Raw genomic sequence first — 15,439 nt, 5'->3', positions numbered from 1 at the left:
TAATTCCCATTAAATGCTGAGGCGTCAGTTAAAGGCAGCCCAATCTCACCAATTTATGCACAAATAACACGTTACACTTTCAAATTAAGTCCAATGCATACGCCAAAATCCAAATGTGTGTGCATATGATGTGGCAATCGGTGCCAACGTTTACACTACAGCTGTAGTAATTATGAATGATGCGGAGGCAGAATATATTAAGCACAAAAGTTGCACATAGGGAGGATAGGAGTTGTGGTGGATGGGTCAATCAAACCCAGGAGAACTGTGTTTGTGTCCCGTATGAAAACAAAAGTAAACGATATGTTAGGGCTGAGCATATATTGATATAAAAAAATATATTTATATATTTTGGAATAATATTTTGGAATATGGAATTAGACCATATCACATATATCGACATAGTTCAATTTTTTTTGTTTCTTTATCTATAAACGCTGCCTTTACTAGGGTTTGTCATATTTAGTTCTTTTGTAATGTGCATTATTCTTTTCTCATATAAATACATTTATTTTGACTTACAAAAAAAGGTACTCCTGTTATACAGTTTTTATGTTCACTTAAATAAACGGTTTCAATAAAACTACTTGTAACATGTCATATTTGACTTTGTTAGTATTAAATAATACATGAAAAGGGGTCATGTTGGGAATATGTAGGTATGCATATTTCTCCTTGTTGCTTAAAAAATTACAAATGTGTTTCAACTGCAGTTGAAGTTATACCTTAAAAACAAGTCAATTTGCTGTGATTCCCGGGATACTGTGTTTCTGCTCCCGGGACAAAATGGGAAAATGTCCCGAAAAATATTAATTTATACTCCCAAGAATTCAGTATTACTATTTAGTAGATATGGATCCTGGACAAAAAGAGTATAATAAAATGAAATCAAAATCGTGTTTGTTCTAAAATGTCCAGTTTGTGAGTGTGAAAAACAGCGGTTTGGTGTTTCACAGAGGGCCAGAGCTGAGGGAGAAAGATGTGTTTTCAAATTCAGCTGGCTCATCTGGTGGGCGTATTCTTACTCGTGGCAGAACTAGGGTAATCACTGTCCACACACTCTCAGCTTCATCAATCCATTTTTAACTCACATTAAGGTTTGAACTCAAAAGAGAAACACTCACTGGTGGCATATGAGTGTTCCAACGTATAACTCTGGTTTGTGTCCCAGCGTTCACGCACAACAAATCTCCTAAATCAGATCACATTTGCTACCTGCATTGGCACATCCCAGCTACTGTACCTCGACTACTCTGTCTCTGTGTATGATGTAACCAGTGTGTGTTGCACTTATAATAATAACTGTTACCTGCCTCCACAGAACAAGGAAACCTTCACTACTCGGGCATCTCGCCTTCTTTAGTTCTCTGCTTTTATTTATTGATCATCATTATTTTATCATCTGTAAATTGAACTTGATGATAATCCTTTCATAATAGGATACTTAACAAAGGGTTAGGAAGAAATGGAAGCAGCCCCATTTCTCCATGCACATGGCCTGATTTAAACTCTACAGCATTTAAACCTTAAAACTGTCACTAAGATGAATGCCACATAAACATTAATGTCTCCAGCCCAAACCCAGACGAGGGATGTTGCATCTCATCATTTTCTCTTTGCCTTTCCAAACATTTTCTGTCTGATTCTGGGCTATACTGTTTTTATTATTTGAGGTTAAGAAAGGTGAGCTATAGAGTGGAAACCTTCCATGGAAATTAACGGGAAATAAAGGAAATTAAATGGAAATATAGGGGATATTTGCACATGCTGTATAAGACAGATTCCAAAGAGGCTGTTGCTGATACTTTACCATGAACTGTAAAAAGACAATATGCTTTAATTTTCTGTAAATATATTATATTTAAGACCGATGCTGATACTAATTTTAGAAGGGAAAATTCACCAATAACCTACATGGCAGCTGATATAGTAATTTTTTTGAGCTGGTAAGAAAATTGACCATTTTTATGTTTTTCACCACTCTGCAAATGTACCAAGTGAGGTAATCTCTCAAACATAAAACTTAATTAAAATATTTAACATTATTAAACATTATACAAACATTGCATTACATTGTCAGCCAATTCTATAAATGATAATTGAGAAAATAAAGAATAAATAGGAATAAAATAAATAGCTAAATAAACACCATTACTGTTGAGTTTCAGTCAATTGAATTTGCTTTATGGAACCAAATCAAACTGAAAATAACCAAAATAATAAACAAATATAACATATGAAACAGACCCTTGGTAGGCTACTGTTTTTGTATATGCTTTTTCTTTGGTTAAGTTCACTAATAAAAAGGTACAATTTTTCTATTGAAATGATTTACATTTCTTGTGAAAAATCTGCCGACCATTTGCAACTCCAGCTTAAACTACGTTGCAAAAAAAATAACAATTACACTATTGCAATTTTGCATAAAAGGGTGCTCCTTTTCTTTTTCTTTTTTACCATTTTGTTCAGAGCTCAGGGGGCATTTTTCTGTTTTTTCTCGGTGGTTAAACTGGGTTTTGGTTAATTTTGGTTCTTATTCGCCTAATGATAATTGTCAGCTATTGATCCTTGTATTTTCAGACCAAACATCCAACTAACATTACTTCACAACAGCTGCAAACAAGAAGATGATCTGAATGTCAAACAGCTATGTCATGAAAATTCAAGATAAATATTTGATTTTATATGATTTCAACACCAGCAGGGTCATCTGATGGAGCTTTGGCGTACTGATGAATCCTCCATTTCTCACATAAGACAACACTTCCTGTCATGATTTTCAAAATAAAACAGTAAACTGCAGGTGAAAACTGGCAAACACAATGTAGCTGTCGCCTATATGTTGCACAACTAGTAAGACAATCAACAGTTATGTCTTTGCAGAGATGTCCCAGCATACACATCTTACACCGACTTAAGAAAAAAACACCTTGTTTGCTACAGATCTTTGCAAATCATCACACCATATTTGAATGCATCTTTCAATGAAAATTAGAATAATGCAAAAAAGACCATTCCCTCCAACACAGTAAATCATCCCGTAAATGCAATATCAGCCAAAAGAATCCCAGTTGAATGAATAAACTCATATTATATTACTTTGATGATGCATCATCATTTATTTATTGATAGGGATAAACAACTTGAAAAAAATATCCACCAGGATAATTCACAAGCTACCTAGTACTTTATAAAACAATTTTTTAAAATTCTTTTTTAAATTCTGCTCCCCAGAGACACTGTGAAGACATGATTGATTCTGCTGAGACCAACGGTCACGTTACAAATATTCAATGAAAATCTGTTTACACAGAGCAGAGAGGAGAGGACAGGAGAGGCTGTTTACACAGAGCAGAGAGGAGAGGACAGGAGAGGCTGTTTACACAGAGCAGAGAGGAGAGGACAGGAGAAGCTGTTTACACAGAGCAGAGAGGAGAGGACAGGAGGGATGTTTACATGGAGCAGAGGGGAGAGGACAGGAGAGGCTGTTTACACAGAACAGAGAGGAGAGGAGCGGATGTTTACACAGACCAGAGAGGAGAGGACAGGAGAGGCTGTTTACACAGAGCAGAGGGGAGAGGAAAGGAGCGGCTGTTTATACAGACCAGAGAGGACAGGATAGGCTGGAAACATGACAATACTACATAGAATATGTGGCGTCCAAATTTTTCTCCCAATATTCATATCATATATAAATTCCAATGTATTCCAATCAAAATATATACACTGATGAGATAAATTCAACTTGCATTTATTTTTTTCTGATTTCTGTCATTCTTAATATGTTATTCTGCATAAAGACATGTGCGAGTTGTTCCCACTTCTAGCCAGGATGGTGCTGATTCCATAGAATTGCAGGAGTTATAGATTTATATAGATTTTATATATTGCAGTGAACTACAAGGACACAGAGCGGAAAAATAGCAAAATAAAACTTCCTGAAACTGCTTATTGGGGTTTAGAGGGTTAGTGTCTTTGCTCTTTGAAGCTTTTATTTTGGTTTAATTTTTGATGCTACGACACTTCCGTCCTTACTGTGTTGCGCACTTGACGCACCTCCAGCTAGCTAGCTAGCTAGCCTGCTAGCTAAACCGTACCAGTAATTCAGTATTTCCTCAGCAGCTAACTAGCCCTGTGACCGTATCACACCGAGCCACACATCGACGCTACTCTAAACGTGGACAATGTCTCAGTTACAATAAGCACAGATAACGCCACAATCAAACAACACTGTCACAAAAAAGAAAAAAAACGTTACGCTGGGTTTTTTTAACGGTAGCTCTGTGCTAACGGTAGCTAGGTTAGCCTGGGATGCTAGCTCTGAAGCTAACAGTGCAGTCGAAGGAGGAGAAGCTGTCTTTATAAAATGACATTATACATTTAGAAATGAAGCACGGATTCTTCTTACCATCTTGCCGCAGGAGGGGGTCTGAGGCTGCTTGGAGGGCGGTTTGGAGCTCCGGTAACGACTCGACGCGGGCAGAGACAGACGACGTTTTCAGCGAGGTTTGTGACTTTTAACGGCGAGATACCGACCGACCGACCACCGGCTGCCTGACTCTACGGTCTCTGACAGCAGCGGGGGAGAGATTCACTGCAGCGCCAGCAGAGAGAGCCGCAGAGAGGGAGAGAGAGAGAGAGAGAGAGTCAGAGAGGGAGAGAGAGAGAGAGAGAGAGTCAGAGAGGGAGAGAGAGAGAGAGAGAGTCAGAGAGGGAGAGAGAGAGAGCCAGAGAGGGAGAGAGAGAGAGAGAGAGTCAGAGAGGGAGAGAGAGAGTCAGAGAGGGAGAGAGAGAGAGAGAGAGAGTCAGAGAGGGAGAGAGAGAGAGAGGAAAAGAGAGGGGGGAGTGGAGAGGGAGAGAAAGAGGGAGAGAGAGGGGGGAGGAGGAGTGGAAGGTGCAAACCGAAGCTCGTCTATTGAGAGGAGGAATCACTTCGGTTCATTATAATAATAATAATAATAATAATAATAAACATCTGATACTGAAGAGGATTAGCGCCAGGGAGGAGAAAAAAACATGAGGACTTTTTTTGTTCATTATGGAGTTCCAGAAAAAAGTCGAAAGACAACAATAATGTTGAATTTACAAGAATAAAGTCGAAATGTCGAGAATAAAGTAGAAATGTCCAGAATAAAGTTGAAATTTCGAGTATAAAGTTGAAATACGATGTCGAGAAAAAAAGTCCAACTATTGAGGAAATAGTCGAAATGACAAGAACAAAGTCAAAATAACAAGAATAAAGTTGAAATGCAATCTTGAGGGGGAAAAAAAGAAAAAAAATACAGGCAAAATTCATTCATTACCATTAACCGCTTATCCGCATTCGGGTCGCGGGGGACTGGAGCTCTAGCCTCTAGCTGTGAGGCGAGAGTGCTAACCACTACACCACCGTGTAGCCCTACAGGCAAAATGACAACAACAGAAAGAGAATTGAAGAATTGAAATGTCAAGAATAAAGTAAACTTTTTACGGAAGAGGATTTGGGGCCAGGTAGGAGAAACAATTTATAAGAGGAGGATATTTTTTTGTTTATTATGCATTTCGAGAAAAAGCTGAAATAACGAGAAAAAAGTCTAAATGATGAGAAAAGGGTGGACATTTCGAGAACAAAGACGAAATTTCGAGAATAAAGTTGAAATAACAAGAATAAACTGGAAATGTTGAGAATCAAGAATAAAGTCAACTTTTTGATGTATTAAAGTTGTCCACATTTTAATAAAATGTAAAAAAGAGCAAAAAATGCCCTGAAACTGCTCGTTGGGGTTCAGGGAGTTAAATGTCAGTCAGTTACTGGAAACAAATGGAGGACTAATAGTGTTGACACTATTTCCTCCATTAGCATCACTTTATAAACATTAAACCGTCCATTACTGCTGCTTTTACTTCTGTTTTATGGTTCTAATCTTATTTATTGACAAATATTAGAAAACAAAATGCATCAAATACAGAATACATTTCCCAGTTTGAGCATCTGATACTTTGTAATGTATGAATGAAGATTTTGCAGATAATTGCCTTCTGTTTGTATTATTTTTTACAACGTCCCAATTTTTTTGGAATGGAATAATAACAATAGTGCCCCCTCCACCACTACAGTAACGTTTTAAAGTTTAAAATAACTGCAACAGTTCTACAATAATGTTGGTTCAGTATAGTTTTATTCACAAAGACACTTTATACTCCTTACTTCATCACATAACAAAACAGCAAGGTTTATGCACTGAGATATCTTAACAAAAAACAAACAAATAAACAAACAAACAGATCATATTTGGCAAAAGTAATCCAGCAATGCACATCAGGAGTAAACAGAAATAAAAGGAGCTGCAGCGGCACAAAGTGAAGCACTGTGTCTCGAACTGACAGACAGAAGAACCAGTCCCCAAGTCTGCTGATACTTTTCTTCTTGTCAATAAAACCCATGAAAAGACCCAAACTGTGGTTTATTTTTTAGATTTATTAGATTTATCACACACACAATCCTGCTGCCACAAACACTCACTCCAGCTCCAAATGTGGATTAATTCGCTGCTGAAAATAGTCCCCCACAAATGCACTATTTCCTCTCACCAATCTGCGTACAAATAATGCAACTTCACACTCAAATTACGTGCAACGCAGACGCCAAAAATCAGTTTTGCTGCATATGATATGGCTGCAGGACATTGTTAGGTTCACTGTTGTAAAAATAAAAGCTGCAGTTTGGTTGAATTTCTCCTACAAAAGCAGGAAAAATAATAAAGTCAAAATGACGAGAATAAAGTCGGAATAACAAGAATAAAGTTAAAATACGATGTTGAGAAAAAAGTAGAAATGTCAAGAATAAAGTTGAAATGATTAGGAAAAAAGTTGAAATAACGAGAATAAAGCTGAAATACAAAATGTTGAGAACAAAGTCAACTTTTTACTGAAGAGGATCGGGGCCAGGTTGGAGAAAAAATAAAGAGAGGATTTTTTTTTTCATAATGCAGTTTGAGAAAAAAGTTGAAAAGTCTAAAAAAATTAGAAGTGTTGAGAAAAATTTGAAATGTCAAAATAACCAGAAAAAAAGTCGTAATGACGAGAACAAAGTTGAAATATGTTTTAAAAAGAAATTGAAATGTCAAAATGAGAAAAAAAGTTGAAATGTTGAGAAAAAGTCGAAATATGTAAAAAAAAAAAATTGAAATGTTGAAAAAAAAAAAGTTGAAATGAGAATAAAGTTGAAATATGTTTGTAGTAATTTTAAGTTTGTTTGGAGTTGTTTGGAGTCTCTTTGTAGTAGTTTTGTGTCTGTTAGTATTCATTTTGCACCTTATTGTAGTAGTTTTGTGTCTCTTTGTAGCTATTTTGAGTTTCTTTGTAGTTGTTTTGCATCAATTGCAGGTCATTTGAAAGTGTAAAGTCTTGTTATTTGTAGGCAGATTCATGAGACCTAACTTTATACTTGAGTTTTTATAGATTGACGTCTACAGAAGGAACCAATAGGAGCAGAGAGCCACAAACAGGAACCCAGAAAGCGTTTACACATCGAGTCTTTTCATGAGATTTGTTGAAATTTAGACCAGCTCCTTTAAAGAAAAATAAAATCCACCGTTATCTGCTCACATTGTTAGATTGTCTGTGTTAGGTTCACTCCTGCAAAAATTTACTTTTTTAATAAAACTTCAAAAAGATCCAAAAAGACTTTTATTTTGGCAGATTTACACCAGAACCAGGTCGTTCCATTGTTAGTTTTGCATCATTTTAATTGTTTCTGCCATGAAATTCACATTATCTGCTGCAGGAAATATCCAAACATGATGAAATCATTACATTATTTTCATGAAGAAGTCACTTTCCTGCCACCTGTTTGTTGAAACAGTGTTTTGGGTGGATTCTTCCAATAAATAACACGATACATAACACATAAATAAGGTCAAAACTATCACAGAGATGCACACGCTCTCACACATCAGCTCCTCTCTCTCACAGACACATCCACACCATTAATATTAATAAATATGATAAAATACTCCTTCCACAGATGTCTTCCCTCCTGGTCTTCAGCGTGCTGCAGCAGCTGGTGCGCTCATTCCCTCACAACTCCTATCAAGGGTGTTACTCACATGTTAAAGGCTTCTCTTTACTCCTTGCTAAAGGAACAGTTTGGAACATTTTGTGGAGAATGTTTATTCCCTTCTCCAGAGTGAGATGAGAAGATTAGATGTCAATGTTTTCTGTGCATCCAGTTAGTACAGAGACACGTTGGTGTTTAGGCTAACTTAGCACAAAGACTGGAAGCGGAGGGAAACTGCTAGCCTCTGCAGGCTGCATCACGTTTACTGAACATGTGCAGGAAGAGGTGACTGAACAAACTACACTACACATGACCAATACACACAGAGATATAGTTATTTAGAGTTTTTGTGATAATTCTGTGACATTTTGTCTGTTCCCATAGTCGTTTTGGGTCCCTTGTAGCCATTTTGTATCTCTTTGAAGTCTTATTGTGTCTGTTTCTAGTCGTTTTGTGTTTTTCTTTGTAGTTGTTTTGTGTATCTTTGTGGTCATTTTTTCCCTTTCTAGCCATTTAGTGTCTGTTTATAGTCGTTTTGCATCTCTTTGTAGTTGTTTTGTGTGTCTTTCTAGCCACTTTGTAGTCATTTTGTGTCTCTTGTAGTCGTTTTGTCTCTTTGTGGTTTTGTGTCTCTTTGTAGTTGTTTTGTCTCTTTGTAGTTGTTTTGTCTCTTTGTACTATTTGTAATTGTTTAATTGTGTCTTTGTCGTTGTTTTCCGTCTTTTTGTAGCCACTTTGTGTCTCTTTGTAGTCGTTTTCCATCTTATTGTAGTCATTTTATGTCTCTTTGTAGTAATTGTGTGTATTTGTAGTTGTTTTGTGTCTCTTTATAGTCATTACGCATGTCCTTGTAGTCGTTTTGCATCTCTGTAATTGTTTTGTGTCTCTTTGCAGTCATTTTGTCTCCTTGTAGTCATTTTTGTAGCTCTTTGTAGCTGTGTTGTGTCTCTTAATCGTCATTTTGAATCTCTGTAGTCATATTGTGTCTCTTTGTAGTTGTTTTGTGTCTCTTTGTGGTCATTTTATTTATCTTTCTAGTTATTTTGTGTTTGTGTTTCCCTCTGTGGTTGTTTCATACTCATTGTAAGTCTCTTTGTGTCTCTTTGCAGCTGTTTCCAAACAAATTCTAGCAGCGACAGGAGGCAGACGTTATGATGGAGACAGTCGTTCTGTAGAGAGGAATGGAGGTTAATCTGAAGATAATTTCCCCTGGCTACAGGTTAGTTTAACACACCTGGATAAATCTCTGTTCTGGAAACACAGAGAAGAATTTAATCTAAATCTAAAAAAAAGCGGGCGAACAAAGGTCTTTCACAAAATGTCCCATTGTTCCTTTAACCAGACCTGCTTTAAAGCTTCACTCTGCAACTTTACATAAAATCTGACTGAAACTGAGATGTTTGATCACTGAAAGACTGAAACTTAAAGTCCAGACACAGCAGCACTCCCTCAGAGGAAACCTTTCCCTTCAGTTACCTTTCATATAAAACCAGTCGTGTTGGCAAATCATGAGCTCACTGTGTACAGTTATATTTTTTGTTGTCATTTTGTGTTTGAATTTCACTTTGTGGTTATTTTGCATCCGTTTGTAGTCATTTGGTGTGTCTTTGTAGCCATTTTGAGTCTCTTAGTAGTCGTTTTGCGTCTTATTGTAGTTGTTTTATGTCTCTTTGTGGCTGTTTTTGAGTCTCTTTGTGGCTGTTTTTGAGTCTCTTTGTAGTTGTTTTGGGTCTGTTAGTAGTCACTTTGTGTTTGAATTTCACTTTGTGATTGTTTTGCTCTTTGAGTAGTTGTTTCTGTCTCTTTGTAGACATTTTACATCAATTTGTGGTAGTTTTGTGTCTCTTTGAAGCCGTTTTGTGTCTCTTTGAAGCCGTTTTGAGCCGAGTAGTTTTGTATGTCTTTGTAGTCATTTTACATAAATTTGTAGTGGTTTTGTGTCTGATAATAGTAATTTTGTGTCTCTTTGAAGTAGTTTTGTGTTTTAATTTCACTTTGTGATTGTTTTGCTCTTTTCATAGTTGTTTCCGTCTCTTTGTAGTCATTTTACATCAATTTGTAGTCGTTTTGTGTCTCTTTGTAGCCGTTTTGAGTCTCTTTGTCTCTTTGCCAAGAAGCGTGGCTGCAGAGCGTAGCTTTAAAACAATAAAACCCTCTTTAAAGACCAGCAGAGCAGATAGCTGTGTTCTCTCCCGCCCCTGGCCTCTAAAGACACAGCTGTCCTGTTACTGTGATGCTGATGTTGGAAGGTAAAGTCCCGCTGACGCTGACGTCCTCTGCTCTGTGTTGGTTGTGTGGACGCTCGCAGGGACGAGCCGACTCAGTTGAACGCCTCCTTGTTGATCCACATGAGGGTCCGGGTCTCGTTGGGTTTGCATTCGTAGTCGATGCTGCTGAACTTGTTGCCGAACTGGCAGTGCTCCCTCTTGTAGTAGTTGTAGTATTTGGCCTGCCAGACCGTCTCGAACGTCCCTGCTTTGTTAAACTGGACAGTACAGGACATTTTGTCATTACAAAGTCAAAGACAATCATAAAAAAGAAGCAGCAAACACTCAATAATCAAATAACAGTAAAAAACTAAGTTATATTACACATAAACAATTATTTGAGAATTTACTGTAAATTTACACTGAAAGGTTTTACAGTGTGCTGTAAATAGTCATTTACTGACAAAACCGTGAAAATAATTGTGTTGTAAATAATAAATTACTGCAAATGTATTTCTAGTAATACACTGTGTTTCTAAAATATGGAAAGAAACTGTAAATATTACATAAAAGTTTTTATAAAGGTTTATGTAAAGGTTTTTTACACAAACATTTTTAAAAAAATGGTTAAAAAGTCTGGCAGCAAAAGTTGCCACAACAGTTATTGTCAAATACAATACAATGACAATACAACAGTTATTGTCAAATAACTGTTGTAAGTATATATATGTATATATATATATATCATTATAACTTCTTATTTTTATTTAATATGACGGTAATGGTTTAGTTTATGGCAACTTTTGCAGACAGATTTTTTACATTTTTTACATTAAATTTAAAGTTTTACTGGAAGAAAACAGAAACTTTCCTAAATTTCAAATTCAGCAATATGATGAGTATTTTATTTTACATCAAATTCACTGCAAGTGAACAGTCAAGACCATTAAGTAATTGAATAATACTGTAAAAAAAAAAAAAAATCTATATTGTTCGATTATATTAATTTACAGGTTTCAATTTTTATTTTATGGTTAATGTTAAAACTCTGTGAAATAATACCATTAATTAATCAGGAAATCAACTTTTTCTTTCACAGTACACAGCAGAAATCTTTTCTTTAATTTGGTGGATAAAAAAAAGATTTCTGATCTTCTCTCGTCCATCTGATGGCTGATAAACAGTCACAGGGACTTGTGTCTCACCTCCATGCTGACTTGGACGGGCTGTCTGTCTCCGCTCTTGGTGTGGGGGACGCCCTCAGTGTCGTACTGGGCGTGATACACCACCGACTCCTCGTCCCGGGACTGCTGCTCCAGAGGGAAGACGATGCCTCCAATGTTCATGTTGCTGTGAGGAAGATTAGCGAGACATGAAGTTGAGAATACTTGCGCACCTTTTACTGCACTAAGCTGAGAATACTTGCATACTTTTACTGCACAATGCTGAGAATACTTGCATAATTTTACTTCACAAAGCAGAGTATACTTGCATTCTTTTACTACATGGAGCTGAGAATACTTGCGTACTTTTACTGCACTAAACTCAGAATACTTGCATACTTTTACTGCACTAAGCTGAGAATATTGCATACTTTTACTGCACTAAGCTGAGAATACTTGCATACTTTTACTGCATGAAGCTGAGAATACTTGCATACTTTTACTGCATGAAGCTGAGAACACTTGCATACTTCTACTGCACTAAACTGAGAATACTTGCATACTTTTACTGCACTAAGCTGAGAATACTTGCATACTTTTACTGCATGAAGCTGACAATACTTGCATACCTCTACTGCACTAAGCTGAGAATACTTGCATACTTTTACTGCATGAAGCTGAGAACACTTGCATACTTCTACTGCAGTAAGCTGAGAATACTTGCATACTTTTACTGCACTAAGCTGAGAATACTTACATACTTTTACTGCACAATGCTGAGAATACTTGCATATTTTTTTACATGAAGGTGAGAATACATGCATACTTCTACTGCATGAAGCTGAGAATCCTTGCATACTTTTAGTGCATGAAGCTGAGAATATTATAGGTCTGACTATTTGTCAGATTTGTCAAAACACAGATATGACAGGAAAGGACACGGTGTAAATGTATATACAGGGTATAAATATGATAAATTGCTCATGATACAATCATGATACAGTGATTCTTTGGTTTGCAAGACAATCATCTATAATTCATCATAATATCTGTGTGACTGAAATTAACCTCAAAAGGCAAAAAACAGGGATTATGCATTTATACACTGTGTTGTTGGGTCAGCTTCAGAGAACTTGAAAACTGAGATTTTTTTAATGGCATTTGCACTTAATATAAATAATACAGTAAATGTCTGTGAAATAATTGTAACAGTAAAACACAATGGTAAAATGTAAAATGGTAAAAAAGTTATTTTACAGATAATTTCTTTAAAAATATGCATAACATGCAGTAAATACCTGTATCTGTAAAATAAAAAAAATACTTTATATTATTACACATATTGCTGAATGTAAAATTAAGGAGTTTTTTGTAGTAAAACAAACTGTAAAAAGAAAAAATTGCCAAACACTTATCATCATATTAAAATATTATTAAAATATACATTTAAAAAACAAGTATAATTTACATTGTTTAACTGCATTTTAGAAACACAGTATTTTACTAGAAATACATCTGCAGTAAATTACTGTATTCTTATAAATTAACAACACAATACTGTTCAGTTTTGTCAATAAATTTAACATATTTAACATTTCTTTTAACAGTAAAAGTCTATCATTCGTATTTCAAATAAATTCTGTGTTTAATAACCAATGTTTTGTTTTGTTGGTTTTACTGTTATTTAATGGTTAGTGTTTGCTGCCAGACCTACGGACAAGGATGAGGGCCAGGTAAAATGGGGGAAAAAATCATTAAGTTAAGAATAAAGTTGAAATATAATGTTGAGAAAATACATATATAATATAATATAATATAATATAATATAATATAATATAATATAATATATGTCTAAAAAATTCACATAAATCACATAAAAACGGATTTTTCCCAAAACAAGTTGTGGTGGCCAACAACCAATCATATCTAATTTATGTATAGGTGGATTTTAGTTCTCCTACACCTTAAATATGGTGGTGATTGCTCATTTATGACATGATGAACATCAGGTTGTAGCTTGCAGTCTATGACTCATTGACACAAATCTGTGAATATCTTTCCAACTTTACCAAACACAGAACGCTTACTTTATTCTCGTCATTTCGACTTTTTTTCTCGAATTGCACAATGAAAAAAACATCGTCCTCTCATTATTTGTTTTCACCTACCTGGCCCCAATCCTCTTCCGTACAGACCTTTTCAATTTTTTTGGCGATTTTTTTACAGTGCATCTTTGCAGCTGTACTTGTCTCACCTTGGTGTGCTGTGAGCAGCTGATCGGATCCGCCCTGCTCCTCTAGCTCTCTCTGCATCTGATCCAGCAGCAGCAGCACCGACACCATCACACATGATCTACTGATGATTTATTCAGGCGGACACCGGATGCTGCTGCTGCAGGCCTGCAGGAGGGAGGCCACGGAGCCCAGACTGTTTTATTTAATATTTATTTATCTATCATTATGAGCATTTTAAATTTAAATAAAAATATGCATGCTCTGTGTGCAGATGAACGAAACTATCTGACCCTCAACATGGTAAAAAATAATTCTTCTTACATGGCCTCGACGTTCCCAGGCTTCAGCACCACCTCGATCTTGTACTTGGAGCCCGTGAGCAGCTTGATGGTCCGGTTCTGGCCGAACCGGGTCCCGTCCACCTTGAAGAAGACGGGCCCCTCGTTGGGCTGGATCCGCAGCGAGATGGAGATGTTGATGATCGGGGGGACGTCGTCCATCGTTCCGGTGTCAGAGCTCGGTCCCTCTGCTGTGAGAAGACGAGGAGGATGATGCGGGGATGCTGAGGAGGGACCTGGGCTTCCGCCCACGGCTTTCAAAATAAAAGCGTCAGGCCGAAGTCATGAAACTCACCCAGTCTTTTCTCCATTATTTGAATTCTTGTAGGGGAAAAAAGAAGCAATTTTATTTTGCCCAAATCCTATTTCAAACTGATTATTTTCTAAATCAAATAGTAAAAAAATATGCATTCTATTGTATGACAAAGAAAAGCAACCAAAAATATATATGAGAATTCCAATAAAATTAATTTAATTAAAAAATGATAAATTTAAAAAAATAATTTAAATACATGTTTGTTCTTAAATTGTAATAAAATTGAATTGTATATGAAAACTTTTCCAAATGTCACAAATATTGGAAAAAACAGTTTGCTCTACATATTCTACTTATTGAATCATTTACATTTTTACAATTGTTTTACATTGTTTATTTGATATTTGATGTATACTTTTGAAAAAAGAAGAAAAAAAATCCATTATTTTGTTTCTTTGAGGGGAAAGAACAAGCAATTTTACTTTGCCCAAATCTAATTTGAAAGTACTTCTTTTGTCAAACAAAAAGTATTTTTTATTCAATGTTTATGACAAAGAAAAGCATCAAAAAATAATATTTGAGTAGCTGGAAAAATAGTTTGATATTTTTGCTTAAAATCATTCCAGGTCCATTATGGAGCTGCAGTTATTAGTCAATTTATGTATTAAGATATATTTTATGCCTTTTTGTCTTTTATTATAGTAAATTCAATATTATTGTATCTTTGACTGGTTAAAATTGGAATGTTTTTATTAATTTCACCATTTCTGATGTTTCCTTGACCAAACCATCAATAAATTAACTTCACATTTATTGTTTGTTGTTTTAATACCAAGATGTTATTTTTAAACCATAATAAATATGGCAAAATCATCTATTCCCTTTAGTTTGATGTTAATCCCAAATACTGAAAAATGTAATTGTGATAAGTTACTATTATTAAACTTGACTTTTCTTCTACTTGTGCATCTTCCTGCTGACTTCTCTCTGTTCCACAATTAATGTTGTTTTTTTTTTTTTTTTTTAGAGATTTAACAACTGAAACAAGACACAAACACAAACAAACATTTCCTGCATTCTGTCAGTTTGTTACAGTTTCAGTGAAACTCAGACAGGTGAATTAAAAAATACTCTTCAGATATCTTCTTATTGTTACACTTGAGTCTGTCTGACAATAAAAACTGCGTCACACGGTTCACGATG

At 35.7% G+C, this 15,439-nt stretch overlaps 2 protein-coding genes and 1 long non-coding RNA gene across 3 annotated transcripts in view; 1 reads left to right on the top strand and 2 right to left on the bottom strand.

Annotated features, from left to right (window-relative positions):
• ppp3r1b (protein phosphatase 3 (formerly 2B), regulatory s1ubunit B, alpha isoform, b) overlaps positions 1-4,574 on the bottom strand; it is a 40,498-nt gene extending 35,924 nt beyond the window's left edge. Inside the window, exon 1 of the mRNA XM_059331340.1 lies at positions 4,409-4,574. Coding sequence (XP_059187323.1) covers positions 4,409-4,411 — 3 coding nt within the window. The 5' untranslated portion in view covers positions 4,412-4,574. The remainder of the gene's footprint in view (positions 1-4,408) is intronic.
• Positions 4,575-7,865: 3,291 nt separating this feature from the next.
• On the top strand, positions 7,866-15,432 carry LOC131970048 (uncharacterized). Its single transcript, XR_009394157.1, has 2 exons — positions 7,866-9,257; positions 13,983-15,432. It is a non-coding gene; the product is annotated as an uncharacterized LOC131970048 (long non-coding RNA).
• On the bottom strand, positions 10,254-14,176 carry cnrip1a (cannabinoid receptor interacting protein 1a). Its single transcript, XM_059331270.1, has 3 exons — positions 13,964-14,176; positions 11,451-11,595; positions 10,254-10,523 (listed from the first exon to the last, which is right to left on the bottom strand). The coding sequence occupies exons 1-3, from the start codon at positions 14,140-14,142 to the stop codon at positions 10,359-10,361; spliced, it is 489 nt and encodes a 162-aa protein (XP_059187253.1). The 5' UTR covers positions 14,143-14,176; the 3' UTR covers positions 10,254-10,358.
• Positions 15,433-15,439: the final 7 nt, after the last annotated feature.

The sequence above is a fragment of the Centropristis striata genome, chromosome 1 (assembly GCF_030273125.1).
Source record: "Centropristis striata isolate RG_2023a ecotype Rhode Island chromosome 1, C.striata_1.0, whole genome shotgun sequence".
NCBI classification, from domain to species: Eukaryota; Metazoa; Chordata; class Actinopteri; order Perciformes; family Serranidae; genus Centropristis; species Centropristis striata.
This window is presented reverse-complemented; position numbering and strand designations above follow the sequence as displayed.

Excerpts from the sequence above, each read along its gene's own strand:
- cnrip1a (XM_059331270.1), bottom strand. The coding sequence starts at position 14,142 with ATGGACGACGTCCCCCCGATCATCAACATCTCCATCTCGCTGCGGATC. Across the intron at positions 11,596-13,963 it reads CCTGGGAACGTCGAGGCCAT|CAACATGAACATTGGAGGCA; the intron begins GTAAGAAGAATT and ends TCTTCCTCACAG. Across the intron at positions 10,524-11,450 it reads CCGTCCAAGTCAGCATGGAG|TTTAACAAAGCAGGGACGTT; the intron begins GTGAGACACAAG and ends TGTACTGTCCAG.